Below are 23,068 nucleotides of genomic sequence, written 5' to 3'. Positions count from 1 at the left end.
CCACACACTGCCCATCACCGACACACTGCCCATCACCCACACACTGCCCATCACCCAAACACTGCTCATCACCCAAACACTGCCCATCACCCTCCACCCACTGCCCATCACCCACCACACACTGCCCATCACCCACACACTGCCCATCACCCACACACTGCCCATCACCCACCACACACTGCCCATCACCCACCACACACTGCCCATCACCCACACACTGCCCATCACCCACACACTGCCCATCACCCACCACACACTGCCCATCACCCACACACTGCCAATCACCCACACACTGCCCATCACCCACCCCACACTGCCCATCACACACACACTGCCCATCATCCACACACTGCCCATCACCCACACACTGCCCATCACCCACACACTGCCCATCACCCACTGCCCATCACCCACACACTGCCCATCACCCACCACACACTGCCCATCACCCACACACTGCCCATCACCCACCACACACTGCCCATCACCAACACACTGCCCATCACCCACACACTGCCCATCACCCACCACACACTGCCCATCACCCACCACACACTGCCCATCACCCACACACTGCCAATCACCCACACACTGCCCATCACCCACCCCACACTGCCCATCACACACACACTGCCTGTCACCCACCACACACTGTCCGTCTCACACCACATACTGCCCATCACCCACACACTGCCCATCATCCACACTCTGCCCATCACCCACACACTGCCGGTCACCCAAAACACACTGCCCATCACCCACACACTGCCCATCACCCACACACTGCCCATCAACCACTGCCCATCACCCACACACTGCCCATCACCCACACACTGCCCATCACCCACCACACACTGCCCATCACCGACACACTGCCCATCACCCACACACTGCCCATCACCCAAACACTGCTCATCACCCAAACACTGCCCATCACCCTCCACCCACTGCCCATCACCCACCACACACTGCCCATCACCCACACACTGCCCATCACCCACCACACACTGCCCGTCAGCCACACACTGCCCATCACCCACACACTGCCTGTCACCCACCACACACTGTCCATCACCCACACACTGCCCATCATCCACACTCTGCCCATCACCCACACACTGCCGGTCACCCACCACACACTGTCCATCACCCACCGCACACTGCCCATCACCCGCACACTGCCCATCACCCACACACTGCCCATCACCCACCACAAACTGCCCGTCACCCACCACACACTGTCCGTCACCCACCACACACTGCCCATCACCCACACACTGCCCATCATCCACACTCTGCCCATCACCCACACACTGCCGGTCACCCAACACACACTGCCCATCACTCACACACTGCCCATCACCCATACACTGCCCATCACCCACACTCTGCCCATCACCCACTGCCCATCACCCACACACTGCCCGTCACCCACCACACACTGACCATCACCCACACACTGCCCGTCGCCCACACACACTGCCCATCACCCACACACACTGCCCATCACCCACACACTGCCATCACCCACACACTGCCCATCACCCACCACACACTGCCCATCACCCACACACTGCCCATCACCCACCACACACTGCCCGTCACCCATACACTGCCCATCACCAACACACTGACCATCACCCACCACACACTGCCCGTCACCCACCACACACTGCCCATCACCCACCACACACTGCCCGTCACCCACACACTGCCCATCACACACACACTGCCCATCACCCACACACTGCCCATCACACACACACAGCCCATCACCCACACACTGCCCAACACCCACTGCCCATCACCCACACACTGCCCATCACCCACACACTGCCCAACACCCACATACTGCCCATCACCCACTGCCCATCACCCACACACTGCCTGGCACCCACACAATGCCCATCACCCACCAAACACTGCCCATCACCCACCACACACTGCCCATCACCCACACACTGCCCATCACCCACACACTGCCCATCACTCACACACTGCCCATCACCACCACACACTGCCCATCACCCACACACTGCCAATCACCCACACACTGCCCATCACCCACCCCACACTGCCCATCACACACACACTGCCCATCATCCACACACTGCCCATCACCCACACACTGCCCATCCACCACACACTGCCCATCACCCACTGCCCATCACCCACACACTGCCCATCACCCACCACACACTGCCCATCACCCACACACTGCCCATCACCCACCACACACTGCCCATCACCAACACACTGCCCATCACCCACACACTGCCCATCACCCACCACACACTGCCCATCACCCACACACTGCCCATCACCCACCACACACTGCCCATCACCAACACACTGCCTATCACCCACACACTGCCCATCACCCACCACACACTGCCCATCACCCACACACTGCCAATCACCCACACACTGCCCATCACCCACCCCACACTGCCCATCACACACACACTGTCCATCATCCACACACTGCCCATCACCCACACACTCCCCATCACCCACACACTGCCCATCACCCACTGCCCATCACCCACACACTGCCCATCACCCACCACACACTGTCCATCACCCACACACTGCCCATCATCCACACACTGCCCATCACCCACCACACACTGCCCATCACCCACCACACACTTCCCATCACCCACAAAATGCCCATCACCCACACACGGCCCATCACCCACACACGACCCATCACCCACACAGTGCCCATCACCCACTGCCCATCACCCACCACACACTGCCCATCACCCACTGCCCATCACCCACACACTGCCCATCACCCAAAGCCCATCACCCACACACTGCCCATCACCCACCACACACTGCCCATCACCCACTGCCCATCACCCACACACTGCCCAACACCCACCACACACTGCCCATCACCCACACACTGCCCATCACCCACCACACACTGCCCATCACCCACACACTGCCCATCACCCACCACACACTGCCCATCACCGACACACTGCCCATCTCCCAGACACTGCCCATCACCTACACACTGCCCAATACCCACACTCTGCCCATCACCCACTACCCATCACCCACACAATGCCCATCACCCACACACTGCCCATCACCCACACACTGCCCATAACCCACCACACACTGCCCGTCACCCACCACACTGCCCATCACTCACACACTGCCCATCACCCACACACTGCCCATCACCCACCACACACTGCCCATCACTGACACACTGCCCATCACTCACACACTGCCCATCATCCACACACTGTCCATCACCCACACAATGCCCATCACCCACACAATGCTCATCACCCACCACACAATGCCCATCACCCACCACACACTGCCCATCACTGACACACTGCCCATCACCCACTGCCCATCACCCACACACTGCCCATTACCCACACACTGCCCATCACTCACACACTGCCCATCACCCACACACTGCCCATTACCCACACACTGCCCATCACCCACCACACACTGCCCGTCAGCCACACACTGCCCATCACCCACATACTGCCTGTCACCCACCACACACTGTCCGTCACCCACCACACACTGCCCATCACCCACACACTGCCCATCATCCACACTCTGCCCATCACCCACACACTGCCGGTCACCCAACACACACTGCCCATCACCCACACACTGCCCATCAACCACTGCCCATCACCCACACACTGCCCATCACCCACACACTGCCCATCACCCACCACACACTGCCCATCACCCACCACACACTGCCCATCACCCACACACTGCCCATCACCCACACACTGCCCATCACCCAAACACTGCCCATCACCCTCCACCCACTGCCCATCACCCACCACACACTGCCATCACCCACACACTGCCCATCACCCACACACTGCCCATCACCCACCACACACTGCCCATCACCCACCACACACTGCCCATCACCAACACACTGCCCATCACCCACCACACACTGCCCATCACCCACACACTGCCAATCACCCACACACTGCCCATCACCCACCCCACACTGCCCATCACACACACACTGCCCATCATCCACACACTGCCCATCACCCACACACTGCCCATCACCCACACACTGCCCATCACCCACAGCCCATCACCCACACACTGCCCATCACCCACCACACACTGCCCATCACCCACACACTGCCCATCACCCACCACACACTGCCCATCACCAACACACTGCCCATCACCCACACACTGCCCATCACCCACCACACACTGCCCATCACCCACACACTGCCCATCACCCACCACACACTGCCCATCACCAACACACTGCCTATCACCCACACACTGCCCATCACCCACCACACACTGCCCATCACCCACACACTGCCAATCACCCACACACTGCCCATCACCCACCCCACACTGCCCATCACACACACACTGTCCATCATCCACACACTGCCCATCACCCACACACTCCCCATCACCCACACACTGCCCATCACCCACTGCCCATCACCCACACACTGCCCATCACCCACCACACACTGTCCATCACCCACACACTGCCCATCATCCACACACTGCCCATCACCCACCACACACTGCCCATCACCCACCACACACTTCCCATCACCCACAAAATGCCCATCACCCACACACGGCCCATCACCCACACACGACCCATCACCCACACAGTGCCCATCACCCACTGCCCATCACCCACCACACACTGCCCATCACCCACTGCCCATCACCCACTGCCCATCACCCACACACTGCCCATCACCCAAAGCCCATCACCCACACACTGCCCATCACCCACCACACACTGCCCATCACCCACTGCCCATCACCCACACACTGCCCATCACCCACCACACACTGCCCATCACCCACACACTGCCCATCACCCACCACACACTGCCCATCACCCACACACTGCCCATCACCCACCACACACTGCCCATCACCGACACACTGCCCATCTCCCAGACACTGCCCATCACCTACACACTGCCCAATACCCACACTCTGCCCATCACCCACTACCCATCACCCACACACTGCCCATCACCCACACACTGCCCATCACCCACACACTGCCCATAACCCACCACACACTGCCCGTCACCCACCACACTGCCCATCACTCACACACTGCCCATCACCCACACACTGCCCATCACCCACCACACACTGCCCATCACTGACACACTGCCCATCACTCACACACTGCCCATCATCCACACACTGTCCATCACCCACACAATGCCCATCACCCACACAATGCTCATCACCCACCACACAATGCCCATCACCCACCACACACTGCCCATCACTGACACACTGCCCATCACCCACTGCCCATCACCCACACACTGCCCATCACTCACACACTGCCCATCACCCACACACTGCCCATTACCCACACACTGCCCATCACTCACACACTGCCCATCATCCACACACTGGCCATCACCCACACACTGCCCATCACCCACACACTGCCCATCACCCACACAATGCCCATCACCCACACAATGCCCATCACCCACACACTGCCCATCACCCACACACTGCCCATCACCCACACACCCCATCACCCACTGCCCATCACCCACTGCCCATCACCCACACACTGCCCGTCAACTACACACTGCCCGTCAACCACTCACTGCCCGTCAACCACTCACTGCCCGTCAACCACTCCCTGCCCGTCACCCACACACCGCCCATCACCCACCACACACTGCCCATCATCCAACACACACTGCCCATCACCCACACAATGCCCATGACCCACCACACAATGCCCATCACCTACACACTACCCATCACCCACTGCCCATCACCCACACACTGCCCGTCAACCACACACTGCCCGTCACCAACACACTACCCGTCACCCACACACTGCCCGTCACCCACACACTGCCCATCACCCACTGCCCATCACCCACACAATGCCCATCACCCACACACTGCCCGTCACCCACCACACTGCCCATCACACACACTGCCCTTCACCCACACACTGCCCATCACCCACACTCCGCCCATCACCCACTGCCCATCACCCACACTGCCCATCACCCACACAATGCCCATAACCCACCACACACTGCCCGTTACCCACCACACTGCCCATCACTCACACACTGCCCATCACCCACACACTCCCCATCACCCACCACACTGCCCATCACCCACACAATGCCCATCACCCACAGACTGCCCATCACTCACACACTGCCCATCACCCACACACTGCCCATCACCCACGACACTGCCCATCACCCACCACACTGTCCATCACCCACACACAGCCCATCACCCACACACTGCCCATCACCCACCACACACTGCCCATCACCCACACACTGCCCATCACCCACTGCCCATCACCCACACACTGCCCATCACCCACACACTGCCCATCACCCACACACTGCCCGTCACCCACACACTGCCAATCACCCACATACTGCCCGTCACCCACTGCCCATGACCCACCACACACTGCCCATCACCCACACACTGCCCATCACCCACTGACTATCACCCACACACTGCCCATCACCCACACACTGCCCATCACCCACTGACCATCACCCACACACTGCCCATCACCCACTGCCCAACACCCACACACTGCCCATCACCCAGGCACTGCCCATCACCCACTGCCCATCATCCACACAATGCCCATCACCCACTGCCCATCGCCCACTGCCCATCACCCACACACTGCCCTTCACCCACTGCCCATCACCCACTGCCCATCACCCACACACTGCCCATCACCCACACACTGCCCATCACGCACACACTGCCCATCACCCACTGCCCATCACCCACACACTGCCCGTCACCCATACACTGCCTGTCACCCACCACACCATGCCCATCACCCACACACTGCCCATCACCCACACACTGCCCATCACCCACTGCCCATCACCCACACACTGCCCATCACCCACACACTGCCCATCACCCACACACTGACCATCACCCACACACTGCCCATCACCCACTGCCCATCACCCAATGCCCATCACCCACACACTGACCATCACCCACACACTGACCATCAGCCACACACTGCCCATCACCCACACAATGCCCATCACCAACTGCCCATCACCCACTGCCCATCATCCACACACTGCCCATCACCCACACACTGCCCATCACCCACTGCCCATCATCCACACACTGCCCATCACCCACACACTGCCCATCACCCACACACTGCCCATCACCCACACACTGCCCATCACCCACTGCCCATCACCCACTGCCCATCACCCACACACTGCTCATCACCCACACACTGCTCATCACCCACTGCCCATCACCCACACACTGCCCATCACCCACACACTGACCATCACCCACACACTGCCCATCACCCACTGCCCATCACCCACTGCCCATCACCCACACACTGAACATCAGCCACACACTGCCCATCACCCACACACGGCCCATCACCCACTGCCCATCACCCACTGCCCATCATCCACACACTGCCCATCACCCACACACTGCCCATCACCCACACACTGCCCATCACCCACTGCCCTTCATCCACACACTGCCCATCACCCACACACTGCCCATCACCCACACACTGCCATCACCCACTGCCCATCACCCACACACTGCCCGTCACCCACCACACACTGCCCATCACCCACACACTGCCCATCACCCACTGCCCATCACCCACACACTGCCCATCAACCACACACTGCCCATCACCCACACACTGCCCATCACCCACACACTGACCATCACCCACACACTGACCATCACCCACACACTGCCCATAATCCACCACACACTGCCCATCACCCACACACTGCCCATCACCCACACACTGCCCATAACCCACCACACACTGCGCATCACCCACACACACTGCCCATCACCCACACACTGCCCATCACCCACCACACACTGCCCATCACCCACCACACACTGCCCATCGCCCACACACTGCCCATCACCCACACACTGCCCATCACCCACACACTGCCCATCACCCACACACTCCCCTTCACACACCACACACTGCCCATCACCCACACACTGCCCATCACCCACCACCCACTGCCCATCACCCACACACTGCCCATCACCCACACACTGCCCATCACCCACACACTGACCATCACCCACACACTGCCCATCACCCACTGCCCATCACCCACTGCCCATCACCCACACACTGAACATCAGCCACACACTGCCCATCAGCCACACACTGCCCATCACCCACTGCCCATCACCCACTGTCCATCATCCACACACTGCCCATCACCCACACACTGCCCATCACCCACACACTGCCCATCACCCACTGCCCTTCATCCACACACTGCCCATCACCCACACACTGCCCATCACCCACACACTGCCCATCACCCACTGCCCATCACCCACACACTGCCCGTCACCCACCACACACTGCCCATCACCCACACACTGCCCATCACCCACTGCCCATCACCCACACACTGCCCATCAACCACACACTGCCCATCACCCACACACTGCCCATCACCCACACACTGACCATCACCCACACACTGACCATCACCCACACACTGCCCATCACCCACACACTGCCCATCACCCACACACTGCCCATCACCCACTGCCCATCACCCACACACTGACCATCACCCACACACTGCCCATAACCCACCACACACTGCGCATCACCCACACACACTGCCCATCACCCACACACTGCCCATCACCCACCACACACTGCCCATCACCCACCACACACTGCCCATCGCCCACACACTGCCCATCACCCACACACTGCCCATCACCCACACACTGCCCATCACCCACACACTCCCCTTCACACACCACACACTGCCCATCACCCACCACCCACTGCCCATCACCCACACACTGCCCATCACCCACACACTGCCCATCACCCACACACTGCCCATCAGCCACACACTGCCCATCACCCACACACTGCCCATCACCCACACACTGACCATCACCCACACACTGACCATCACCCACACACTGACCATAATCCACCACACACTGCCCATCACCCACACACTGCCCATCACCCACTGCCCATCACCCACACACTGACCATCACCCACACACTGACCATCACCCACCACACACTGCCCATCACCCACACACACTGCCCATCACCCACACACTGCCCATCACCCACCACACACTGCCCATCACCCACCACACACTGCCCATCGCCCAAATACTGCCCATCACCCACACACTGCCCATCACCCACACACTGCCCATCACCCACACACTGCCCATCACCCACACACTGCCCATCCCCCACACACTCCCCTTCACACACCACACACTGCCCATCACCCACACACTGCCCATCACCCACCATACACTGCCCATCACCCACACATTGCCCATCACCCACACACTGCCCATCACCCACACACTGCCCATCACCCACACACTGCCCATCACCCACCACACGCTGCCCATCACACACACACTCCCCTTCACACACCACACACTGCCCATCACCCACACACTGCCCATCACCCACACACTGACCATCACTCACACTCTGCCCATCACCCACACACTGCCCATCACCCACACACTGCCCATCACGCACCCACTGCCCATCACCCACACACTGCCCATCACCCACACACTGCCCATCACCCACAGCCCATCACCCACACACTGCCCATCACCCACACACTGCCCATCACCCACTGCCCATCACCCACTGCCCATCATCCACACACTGCCCATCACCCACACACTGCCCATCACCCACACACTGCCCATCACCCACTGCCCTTCATCCACACACTGCCCATCACCCACACACTGCCCATCACCCACACACTGCCCATCACCCACTGCCCATCACCCACACACTGCCCGTCACCCACCACACACTGCCCATCACCCACACACTGCCCATCACCCACTGCCCATCACCCACACACTGCCCATCACCCACACACTGCCCATCACCCACACACTGCCCATCACCCACACACTGACCATCACCCACACACTGACCATCACCCACACACTGCCCATAATCCACCACACACTGCCCATCACCCACACACTGCCCATCACCCACCCACTGCCCATCACCCACTGCCCATCACCCACACACTGCCCATCACCCACACACTGCCCATAACCCACCACACACTGCGCATCACCCACACACACTGCCCATCACCCACACACTGCCCATCACCCACCACACACTGCCCATCGCCCACCACACACTGCCCATCGCCCACACACTGCCCATCACCCACCACACACTGCCCATCGCCCACCACACACTGCCCATCGCCCACACACTGCCCATCGCCCACACACTGCCCATCACCCACACACTGCCCATCACCCACACACTGCCCATCACCCACACACTCCCCTTCACACACCACACACTGCCCATCACCCACACACTGCCCATCACCCACCACCCACTGCCCATCACCCACACACTGCCCATCACCCACACACTGCCCATCACCCACACACTGCCCATCACCCACACACTGACCATCACCCACACACTGCCCATCACCCACTGCCCATCACCCACTGCCCATCACCCACACACTGAACATCAGCCACACACTGCCCATCAGCCACACACTGCCCATCACCCACTGCCCATCACCCACTGCCCATCATCCACACACTGCCCATCACCCACACACTGCCCATCACCCACACACTGCCCATCACCCACTGCCCATCACCCACACACTGCCCATCACCCACACACTGCCCATCACCCACTGCCCATCACCCACACACTGCCCGTCACCCACCACACACTGCCCATCACCCACACACTGCCCATCACCCACTGCCCATCACCCACACACTGCCCATCAACCACACACTGCCCATCACCCACACACTGCCCATCACCCACACACTGACCATCACCCACACACTGCCCATAATCCACCACACACTGCCCATCACCCACACACTGCCCATCACCCACACACTGCCCATCACCCACTGCCCATCACCCACACACTGACCATCACCCACACACTGCCCATAACCCACCACACACTGCGCATCACCCACACACACTGCCCATCACCCACACACTGCCCATCACCCACCACACACTGCCCATCACCCACCACACACTGCCCATCGCCCACACACTGCCCATCACCCACACACTGCCCATCAACCACACACTGCCCATCACCCACACACTCCCCTTCACACACCACACACTGCCCATCACCCACCACCCACTGCCCATCACCCACACACTGCCCATCACCCACACACTGCCCATCACCCACACACTGCCCATCACCCACACACTGACCATCACCCACACACTGACCATCACCCACACACTGACCATAATCCACCACACACTGCCCATCACCCACACACTGCCCATCACCCACTGCCCATCACCCACACACTGACCATCACCCACACACTGACCATCACCCACCACACACTGCCCATCACCCACACACACTGCCCATCACCCACACACTGCCCATCACCCACCACACACTGCCCATCACCCACCACACACTGCCCATCGCCCAAATACTGCCCATCACCCACACACTGCCCATCACCCACACACTGCCCATCACCCACACACTGCCCATCCCCCACACACTCCCCTTCACACACCACACACTGCCCATCACCCACACACTGCCCATCACCCACCATACACTGCCCATCACCCACACATTGCCCATCACCCACACACTGCCCATCACCCACACACTGCCCATCACCCACACACTGCCCATCACCCACCACACGCTGCCCATCACACACACACTCCCCTTCACACACCACACACTGCCCATCACCCACACACTGCCCATCACCCACACACTGACCATCACTCACACTCTGCCCATCACCCACACACTGCCCATCACCCACACACTGCCCATCACGCACCCACTGCCCATCACCCACACACTGCCCATCACCCACACACTGCCCATCACCCACAGCCCATCACCCACACACTGCCCATCACCCACACACTGCCCATCACCCACACACTGCCCATCACCCACACACTGACCATCACTCACACTCTGCCCATCACCCACACACTGCCCATCACCCACACACTGCCCATCACGCACCCACTGCCCATCACCCACACACTGCCCATCACCCACACACTGCCCATCACCCACTGCCCATCACCCACACACTGCCCGTCACCCACCACACACTGCCCATCACCCACACACTGCCCATCACCCACTGCCCATCACCCACACACTGCCCATCAACCACACACTGCCCATCATCCACACACTGCCCATCACCCACACACTGCCCATCACCCACTGCCCTTCATCCACACACTGCCCATCACCCACACACTGCCCATCACCCACACACTGCCCATCACCCACTGCCCATCACCCACACACTGCCCGTCACCCACCACACACTGCCCATCACCCACACACTGCCCATCACCCACACACTGCCCATCACCCACACACTCCCCTTCACACACCACACACTGCCCATCACCCACCACCCACTGCCCATCACCCACACACTGCCCATCACCCACACACTGCCCATCAGCCACACACTGCCCATCACCCACCCACTGCCAATCACCCACACACTGACCATCACCCACACACTGCCCATAACCCACCACACACTGCGTATCACCCACACACTGCCCATCACCCACCACACACTGCCCATCACCCACCACAAACTGCCCATCGCCCACACACTGCCCATCGCCCACACACTGCCCATCACCCACACACTGCCCATCACCCACACACTCCCCTTCACACACCACACACTGCCCATCACCCACCACCCACTGCCCATCACCCACACACTGCCCATCACCCACACACTGCCCATCAGCCACACACTGCCCATCACCCACACACTGACCATCACCCACACACTGACCATCACCCACACACTGACCATAATCCACCACACACTGCCCATCACCCACACACTGCCCATCACCCACACACTGCCCATCACCCACTGCCCATCACCCACACACTGACCATCACCCACACACTGCCCATCACCCACCACACACTGCCCATCACCCACACACACTGCCCATCACCCACACACTGCCCATCACCCACCACACACTGCCCATCACCCACCACACACTGCCCATCGCCCAAATACTGCCCATCACCCACACACTGCCCATCACCCACACACTGCCCATCACCCACAAACTGCCCATCACCCACACACTGCCCATCCCCCACACACTCCCCTTCACACACCACACACTGCCCATCACCCACACACTGCCCATCACCCACCATACACTGCCCATCACCCACACATTGCCCATCACCCACACACTGCCCATCACCCACACACTGCCCATCACCCACACACTGCCCATCACCCACCACACGCTGCCCATCACACACACACTCCCCTTCACACACCACACACTGCCCATCACCCACACACTGCCCATCACCCACACACTGACCATCACTCACACTCTGCCCATCACCCACACACTGCCCATCACCCACACACTGCCCATCACGCACCCACTGCCCATCACCCACACACTGCCCATCACCCACACACTGCCCATCACCCACTGCCCATCACCCACACACTGCCCATCACCCACACACTGCCCATCACCCACCACACACTGCCCATCACCCACCACACACTGCCCAACACCCACACACTGCCCATCACCCACCACACACTTCCCATTACCTACACACTGCCCATCACGCACACACTGCCCATCACCCACACACTGCCCATCACCCACTGCCCATCACCCACTGCCCATCAACCACACACTGACCATCACCCACACACTGACCATCAGCCACACACTGCCCATCACCCACACAATGCCCATCACCCACTGCCCATCACCCACTGCCCATCATCCACACACTGCCCATCACCCACACACTGCCCATCACCCACTGCCCATCATCCACACACTGCCCATCACCCACACACTGCCCATCACCCACACACTGCCCATCACCCACACACTGCCCATCACCCACTGCTCATCACCCACACACTGCCCATCACCCACACACTGCTCATCACCCACTGCCCATCACCCACACACTGCCCATCACCCACACACTGCCCATCACCCACACACTGACCATCACCCACACACTGCCCATCACCCACTGCCCATCACCCACTGCCCATCACCCACACACTGAACATCAGCCACACACTGCCCATCACCCACAGTCTGCCCATCACCCACTGCCCATCACCCACTGCCCATCACCCACACACTGCCCATCACCCACACACTGCCCATCACCCACACACTGCCCATCACCCACTGCCCTTCATCCACACACTGCCCATCACCCACACACTGCCCATCACCCACACACTGCCCATCACCCACTGCCCATCACCCACACACTGCCCGTCACCCACCACACACTGCCCATCACCCACACACTGCCCATCACCCACTGCCCATCACCCACACACTGCCCATCACCCACACACTGCCCATCACCCACACACTGACCATCACCCACACACTGACCATCACCCAAACACTGCCCATAATCCACCACACACTGCCCATCACCCACACACTGCCCATCACCCACACACTGCCCATCACCCACTGCCCATCACCCACACACTGACCATCACCCACACACTGCCCATAACCCACCACACACTGCGCATCACCCACACACACTGCCCATCACCCACACACTGCCCATCACCCACCACACACTGCCCATCACCCACCACACACTGCCCATCGCCCACACACTGCCCATCACCCACACACTGCCCATCACCCACACACTGCCCATCACCCACACACTCCCCTTCACACACCACACACTGCCCATCACCCACACACTGCCCATCACCCACCACCCACTGCCCATCACCCACACACTGCCCATCACCCACACACTGCCCATCACCCACACACTGCCCATCACCCACTGCCCATCACCCACTGCCCATCACCCACACACTGAACATCAGCCACACACTGCCCATCACCCACACACTGCCCATCACCCACTGCCCATCACCCACTGCCCATCATCCACACACTGCCCATCACCCACACACTGCCCATCACCCACACACTGCCCATCACCCACTGCCCTTCATCCACACACTGCCCATCACCCACACACTGCCCATCACCCACACACTGCCCATCACCCACTGCCCATCACCCACACACTGCCCGTCACCCACCACACACTGCCCATCACCCACACACTGCCCATCACCCACTGCCCATCACCCACACACTGCCCATCAACCACACACTGCCCATCACCCACACACTGCCCATCACCCACACACTGACCATCACCCACACACTGCCCATAATCCACCACACACTGCCCATCACCCACACACTGCCCATCACCCACACACTGCCCATCACCCACTGCCCATCACCCACACACTGCCCAAAACCCACCACACACTGCGCATCACCCACACACACTGCCCATCACCCACACACTGCCCATCACCCACCACACACTGCCCATCACCCACCACACTGCCCATCGCCCACACACTGCCCATCACCCACACACTGCCCATCACCCACACACTGCCCATCACCCACACACTCCCCTTCACACACCACACACTGCCCATCACCCACACACTGCCCATCACCCACACACTGCCCATCACCCACTGCCCATCACCCACACACTGCCCATCACCCACACACTGCCCATCACCCACACACTGCCCATCAGCCACACACTGCCCATCACCCACACACTGCCCATCACCCACACACTGACCATCACCCACACACTGACCATCACCCACACACTGACCATAATCCACCACACACTGCCCATCACCCACACACTGCCCATCACCCACACACTGCCCATCACCCACACACTGCCCATCACCCACTGCCCATCACCCACACACTGACCATCACCCACACACTGCCCATAACCCACCACACACTGCCCATCACCCACAGACTGCCCATCACCCACCACACACTGCCCATCACCCACCACACACTGCCCATCGCCCAAATACTGCCCATCACCCACACACTGCCCATCACCCACACACTGCCCATCACCCACAAACTGCCCATCACCCACAGACTGCCCATCCCCCACACACTCCCCTTCACACACCACACACTGCCCATCACCCACACACTGCCCATCACCCACCACACACTGCCCATCACCCACACATTGCCCATCACCCACACACTGCCCATCACCCACACACTGCCCATCACCCACACACTGCCCATCACCCACCACACGCTGCCCATCACACACACACTCCCCTTCACACACCACACACTGCCCATCACCCACACACTGCCCATCACCCACACACTGCCCATCACCCACACACTGCCCATCACGCACCCACTGCCCATCACCCACCCACTGCCCATCACCCACACACTGCCCATCACCCACTGCCCATCACCCACACACTGCCCATCACCCACACACTGCCCATCACCCACACACTGCCCATCACCCACCACACACTGCCCATCACCCACCACACACTGCCCAACACCCACACACTGCCCATCACCCACCACACACTGCCCATTACCTACACACTGCCCATCACGCACACACTGCCCATCACACACACACTGCCCATCACCCACTGCCCATCACCCACCACACACTGCCCGTCACCCATACACTGCCCATCACCAACACACTGCCCATCACCCACCACACACTGCCCAACACCCACACACTGCCCATCACCCACCACACACTGCCCGTCACCCATACACTGCCCATCACCCACACACTGCCCATCACTCACACACTGCCCATCACCCACCACACACTGCCCATCACCCACACACTGCCCATCACCCACCACACACTGCCCGTCACCCATACACTGCCCATCACACACACACTGCCCATCACCCACCACACACTGCCCGTCACCCACCACACACTGCCCATCACCCACCACACACTGCCCGTCACCCACACACTGCCCATCACACACACACTGCCCATCACCCTCACACTGCCCATCACACACACACTGCCCATCACCCACACACTGCCCAACACCCACTGCCCATCACCCACCACCCACTGCCCATCACCCACACACTGCCCATCACCCACACACTGCCCATCACCCACACACTGCCCAACACCCACATACTGCCCAACACCCACTGCCCATCACCCACCACACACTGCCCAACACCCACTGCCCATCACCCACACACTGCCCATCACCCACACACTGCCCAACACCCACATACTGCCCATCACCCACTGCCCATCACCCACAGACTGCCTGGCACCCACACACTGCCCATCACCCACCACACACTGCCCATCACCCACACACTGCCCATCACCCACACACTGCCCATCACTCACACACTGCCCATCACCCACTGCCTATCACCCACACATTGCCCATCACCCACACACTGCCCATCACCCACAGACTGCCCATCACCCACTGCCCATCACCCACACACAGACCATCACCCACACACTGCCCATCACTCACACACTGCCCATCACCCACACACTGCCCATCACCCACACACTGCCCGTAACCCACCACACACTGCCCATCACCCGCACACTGCCCATCACCAACACACTGCCCATCACCCACACACTGCCCATCACCCACCACGCACTGCCCATCACCCACCACACACTGCCCATCACCCACACACTGCCCATCACGCACACACTGCCCATCACCCACACACTGCCCATCACCCACACACTGCCCATCACCCACACACTGCCCATCACCCACCACACACTGCCATTCACCCACACACTGCCCATCACCCACACACTGCCCATCCCCCACCACACACTGCCCATCACCCACCACACACTGCCCATCACCCACACTGCCCATCCCCCACCACACACTGCCCATCACCCACTACACACTGCCCATCACCCACCACACACTGCCCATCACCCACCACACACTGCCCATCACCCAAACACTGCCCATCACCCACCACACATTGCCCATCACCCACCACACACTGCCTGTCACCCAAACACTGCCCATCACCCACCACACACTGCCCATCACCCACACACTGCCCATCACCCACACACTGCCCATCACACACTGCCCATCACCCACCACACACTGCCCGTCACCCAAACACTGCCCATCACCCATCACCCACTGCCCATCACCCACACACAGCCCATCACCCACACACTGCCCATCACTCACACACTGCCCATCACCCACACACTGCCCATCACCCACACACTGCCCATCACCCACACACTGCCCGTAACCCACAACACACTGCCCATCACCCGCACACTGCCCATCCCCCACACACAGCCCATCACCCACACACTGCCCATCACCCACCACGCACTGCCCATCACCCACCACACACTGCCCATCACCCACACACTGCCCATCACGCACACACTGCCCATCACCCACACACTGCCCATCACCCACACACTGCCCATCACCCACCACTCACTGCCCATCACCCACACACTGCCCATCACCCACCACACACTGCCATTCACCCACACACTGCCCATCACCCACACACTGCCCATCACCCACACACTGCCCATCCCCCACCACACACTGCCCATCACCCACCACACACTGCCCATCACCCACACACTGCCCATCCCCCACCACACACTGCCCATCACCCACCATACACTGCCCATCACCCAAACACTGCCCATCACCCACCACACACTGCACATCACCCACCACACACTGCCCATCACCCAAACACTGCCCATCACCCACCACACATTGCCCATCACCCACCACACACTGCCCATCACCCAAACACTGCCCATCACCCACCACACACTGCCCATCACCCACACACTGCCCATCACCCACCCACTGCCCATCACCCACCACACACTGCCCATCACCCACCACACACTGCCCATCACCCAAACACTGCCCATCACCCACCACACACTGCCCATCACCCAAACACTGCCCATCACCCACCACACACTGCCCATCACCCACACACTGCCCATCACCCACCCACTGCCCATCACAAACTGCCCATCACCCACCACACACTGCCCGTCACCCAAACACTGCCCATCACCCACCACACACTGCCCATCAGCCACACACTGCCCATCACCCACTGCCCATCACCCACACACTGCCCATCACCCACCACACACTGCCCATCACCCACTGCTCATCACCCACACACTGCCCATCACCCACTGCCCATCACCCACACACTGCCCATCACCCACACACTGCCCATCACCCACCACACACTGCCCTTCACCCACTGCCCATCACCCACACACTGCCCATCACCCACACACTGCCCATCAGCCACACACTGCCCATCACCCACACACTGCCCATCACCCACACACTGACCATCACCCACACACTGACCATCACCCACACACTGCCCATCACCCACACACTGCCCATCACCCACTGCCCATCACCCACACACTGACCATCACCCACACACTGCCCATCACCCACCACACACTGCCCATCACCCACCACACACTGCCCATCGCCCAAATACTGCCCATCACCCACACACTGCCCATCACCCACACACTGCCCATCACCCACAAACTGCCCATCACCCACACACTCCCCTTCACACACCACACACTGCCCATCACCCACACACTGCCCATCACCCACCACACACTGCCCATCACCCACACACTGCCCATCACCCACACACTGCCCATTACCCACACACTGCCCATCACCCACACACTGCCCATCGCCCACCACACGCTGCCCATCACACACACACTCCCCTTCACACACCACACACTGCCCATCACCCACACACTGCCCATCACCCACACACTGACCATCACCCACACTCTGCCCATCACCCACACACTGCCCATCACCCACACACTGCCCATCACGCACCCACTGCCCATCACCCACACACTGCCCATCACCCACACACTGCCCATCACCCACTGCCCATCACCCACACTGCCCATCACCCACACACTGCCCATCACCCACACACTGCCCATCACCCACCACACACTGCCCATCACCCACCACACACTGCCCAACACCCACACACTGCCCATCACCCACCACACACTGCCCATTACCTACACACTGCCCATCACGCACACACTGCCCATCACGCACACACTGCCCATCACCCACTGCCCATCACCCACACACTGCCCGTCACCCATACACTACCCATCAGCAACACACTGCCCATCACCCACCACACACTGCCCAACACCCACACACTGCCCATCACCCACCACACACTGCCCGTCACCCATACACTGCCCATCACCCACACACTGCCCATCACCCACACACTGCCCATCACCCACCACACACTGCCCATCACCCACACACTGCCCATCACCCACCACACACTGCCCGTCACCCATACACTGCCCATCACCAACACACTGACCATCACCCACCACACACTGCCCGTCACCCACCACACACTGCCCATCACCCACCACACACTGCCCGTCACCCACACACTGCCCATCACACACACACTGCCCATCACCCACACACTGCCCATCACACACACACTGCCCATCACCCACACACTGCCCAACACCCACTGCCCATCACCCACACACTGCCCATCACCCACACACTGCCCAACACCCACATACTGCCCATCACCCACTGCCCATCACCCACACACTGCCTGGCACCCACACACTGCCCATCACCCACCAAACACTGCCCATCACCCACCACACACTGCCCATCACCCACACACTGCCCATCACCCACACACTGCCCATCACTCACACACTGCCCATCACCCACTGCCCATCACCCACACATTGCCCATCACCCACACACTGCCCATCACCCACAGACTGCCCATCACCCACTGCCCATCACCCACACACAGACCATCACCCACACACTGCCCATCACTCACACACTGCCCATCACCCACACACTGCCCATCACCCACACACTGCCCGTAACCCACCACACACTGCCCATCACCCGCACACTGCCCATCACCAACACACTGCCCATCACCCACACACTGCCCATCACCCACCACGCACTGCCCATCACCCACCACACACTGCCCATCACCCACACACTGCCCATCACGCACACACTGCCCATCACCCACACACTGCCCATCACCCACACACTGCCCATCACCCACCACTCACTGCCCATCACCCACACACTGCCCATCCCCCACCACACACTGCCCATCACCCACCACACACTGCCCATCACCCACACACTGCCCATCCCCCACCACACACTGCCCATCACCCACCACACACTGCCCATCACCCAAACACTGCCCATCACCCACCACACACTGCCCATCACCCACCACACACTGCCCATCACCCAAACACTGCCCATCACCCACCACACATTGCCCATCACCCACCACACACTGCCTGTCACCCAAACACTGCCCATCACCCACCACACACTGCCCATCACCCACACACTGCCCATCACCCACACACTGCCCATCACACACTGCCCATCACCCACCACACACTGCCCGTCACCCAAACACTGCCCATCACCCACCACACACTGCCCATCACCCACACACTGCCCATCACCCACTGCCCATCACCCACACACTGCCCATCACCCACCACACACTGCCCATCACCCACTGCCCATCACCCACACACTGCCCATCACCCACTGCCCATCACCCACACACTGCCCATCACCCACACACTGCCCATCACCCACCACACACTGCCCTTCACCCACTGCCCATCACCCACACACTGCCCATCACCCACACACTGCCCATCACCCACCACACACTGCCCATCACCCACACACTGCCCATCACCCACACACTGCCCATCACCCACTGCCCATCACCCACACACTGCCCATCACCCACCACACACTGCCCATCACCCACACACTGCCCATCACCCACACACTGCCCATCACCCACACACTGCCCATCACCCACACACTGCCCATCACCCACCACACACTGCCCATCACCCACTGCCCATCACCCACACACTGCCCATCACCCACACACTGCCCATCACCCACACACTGCCCATCACCCACTGCCCATCACCCACACACTGCCCGTCACCCACACACTGCCCATCACCCACCACACACTGCCCATCACCCATACACTGCCCATCACCCACACACACTGACCCTCGCCCACACACTGCCCATCACCAACATACAGCCTGTCACTATTAGACACTGTTGGAGAACCTTAGACACTCCTGTTTGCTGTCAATTGACTGAATCCCCTGTCACTTACCCACACATCGTGAGCCATCAGACATCATCTGATAACCTTGGTCACAGAGACACCGATAGGACGCAGCCATATTCTGACAGTACGCATTCGGCCCACAAATCGTGGCATTAATGCACTCATCGATATCTGAGAGAGCAACAGAAAGCAAAGAAGGCAGTTCAGTCTTACATACAGGTATCACACTCATGTCATCACACTCATAGCGCTATATGGTAACACAGTCATAGTAACACTGTCACAGCCAGTTCCACAATGCTGCCACTTATAATGCCACAATCACTGTCCAATGTCATACTCACGCCGTCACTCTCGCACCATCATTCTGTGTCACTCTCGCACTGTCACTCTGTGTCACTCTCGCAGTGTCACTCTGTGTCACTCTCACGCCGTCACTCTGTGTCACTCTCACGCCGTCACTCTGTATCACTCTCACACCGTCACTCTGTGTCACTCTCACACAGTCACTCTGAATCACTCTCGCAATGTCACTCTGTCACTCTCACGCAGTCACTCTGTGTCACTCTCACACTGTCACTCTGTATCACTCTCACACCATCACTCTGTCTCACTCTCACTCCGTCACTCTGTGTCACTCTCACACCGTCACTCTGCGTCATTTTCGCAATGTCACTCTGTGTCACTCTCACACCGTCACTCTGAGTCACTCTCGCACCGTCACTC

General features: G+C 60.1%; 1 protein-coding gene across 5 annotated transcripts in view; it reads right to left on the bottom strand.

Annotated features, from left to right (window-relative positions):
- The window catches only part of LOC121272639 (latent-transforming growth factor beta-binding protein 1-like), a 754,836-nt gene that overhangs the window by 217,262 nt on the left and 514,506 nt on the right, over positions 1 to 23,068 (bottom strand). For all 5 annotated transcript variants that reach the window (XM_041179326.1, XM_041179327.1, XM_041179328.1 and 2 more), the window contains one exon: positions 22,388 to 22,513. In XM_041179326.1, coding sequence (XP_041035260.1) covers positions 22,388 to 22,513 — 126 coding nt within the window. The remainder of the gene's footprint in view (positions 1 to 22,387; positions 22,514 to 23,068) is intronic.

The sequence above is a fragment of the Carcharodon carcharias genome, chromosome 34, assembly GCF_017639515.1.
Source record: "Carcharodon carcharias isolate sCarCar2 chromosome 34, sCarCar2.pri, whole genome shotgun sequence".
In the NCBI taxonomy this organism is placed as follows: domain Eukaryota; kingdom Metazoa; phylum Chordata; class Chondrichthyes; order Lamniformes; family Lamnidae; genus Carcharodon; species Carcharodon carcharias.
This window is presented reverse-complemented; position numbering and strand designations above follow the sequence as displayed.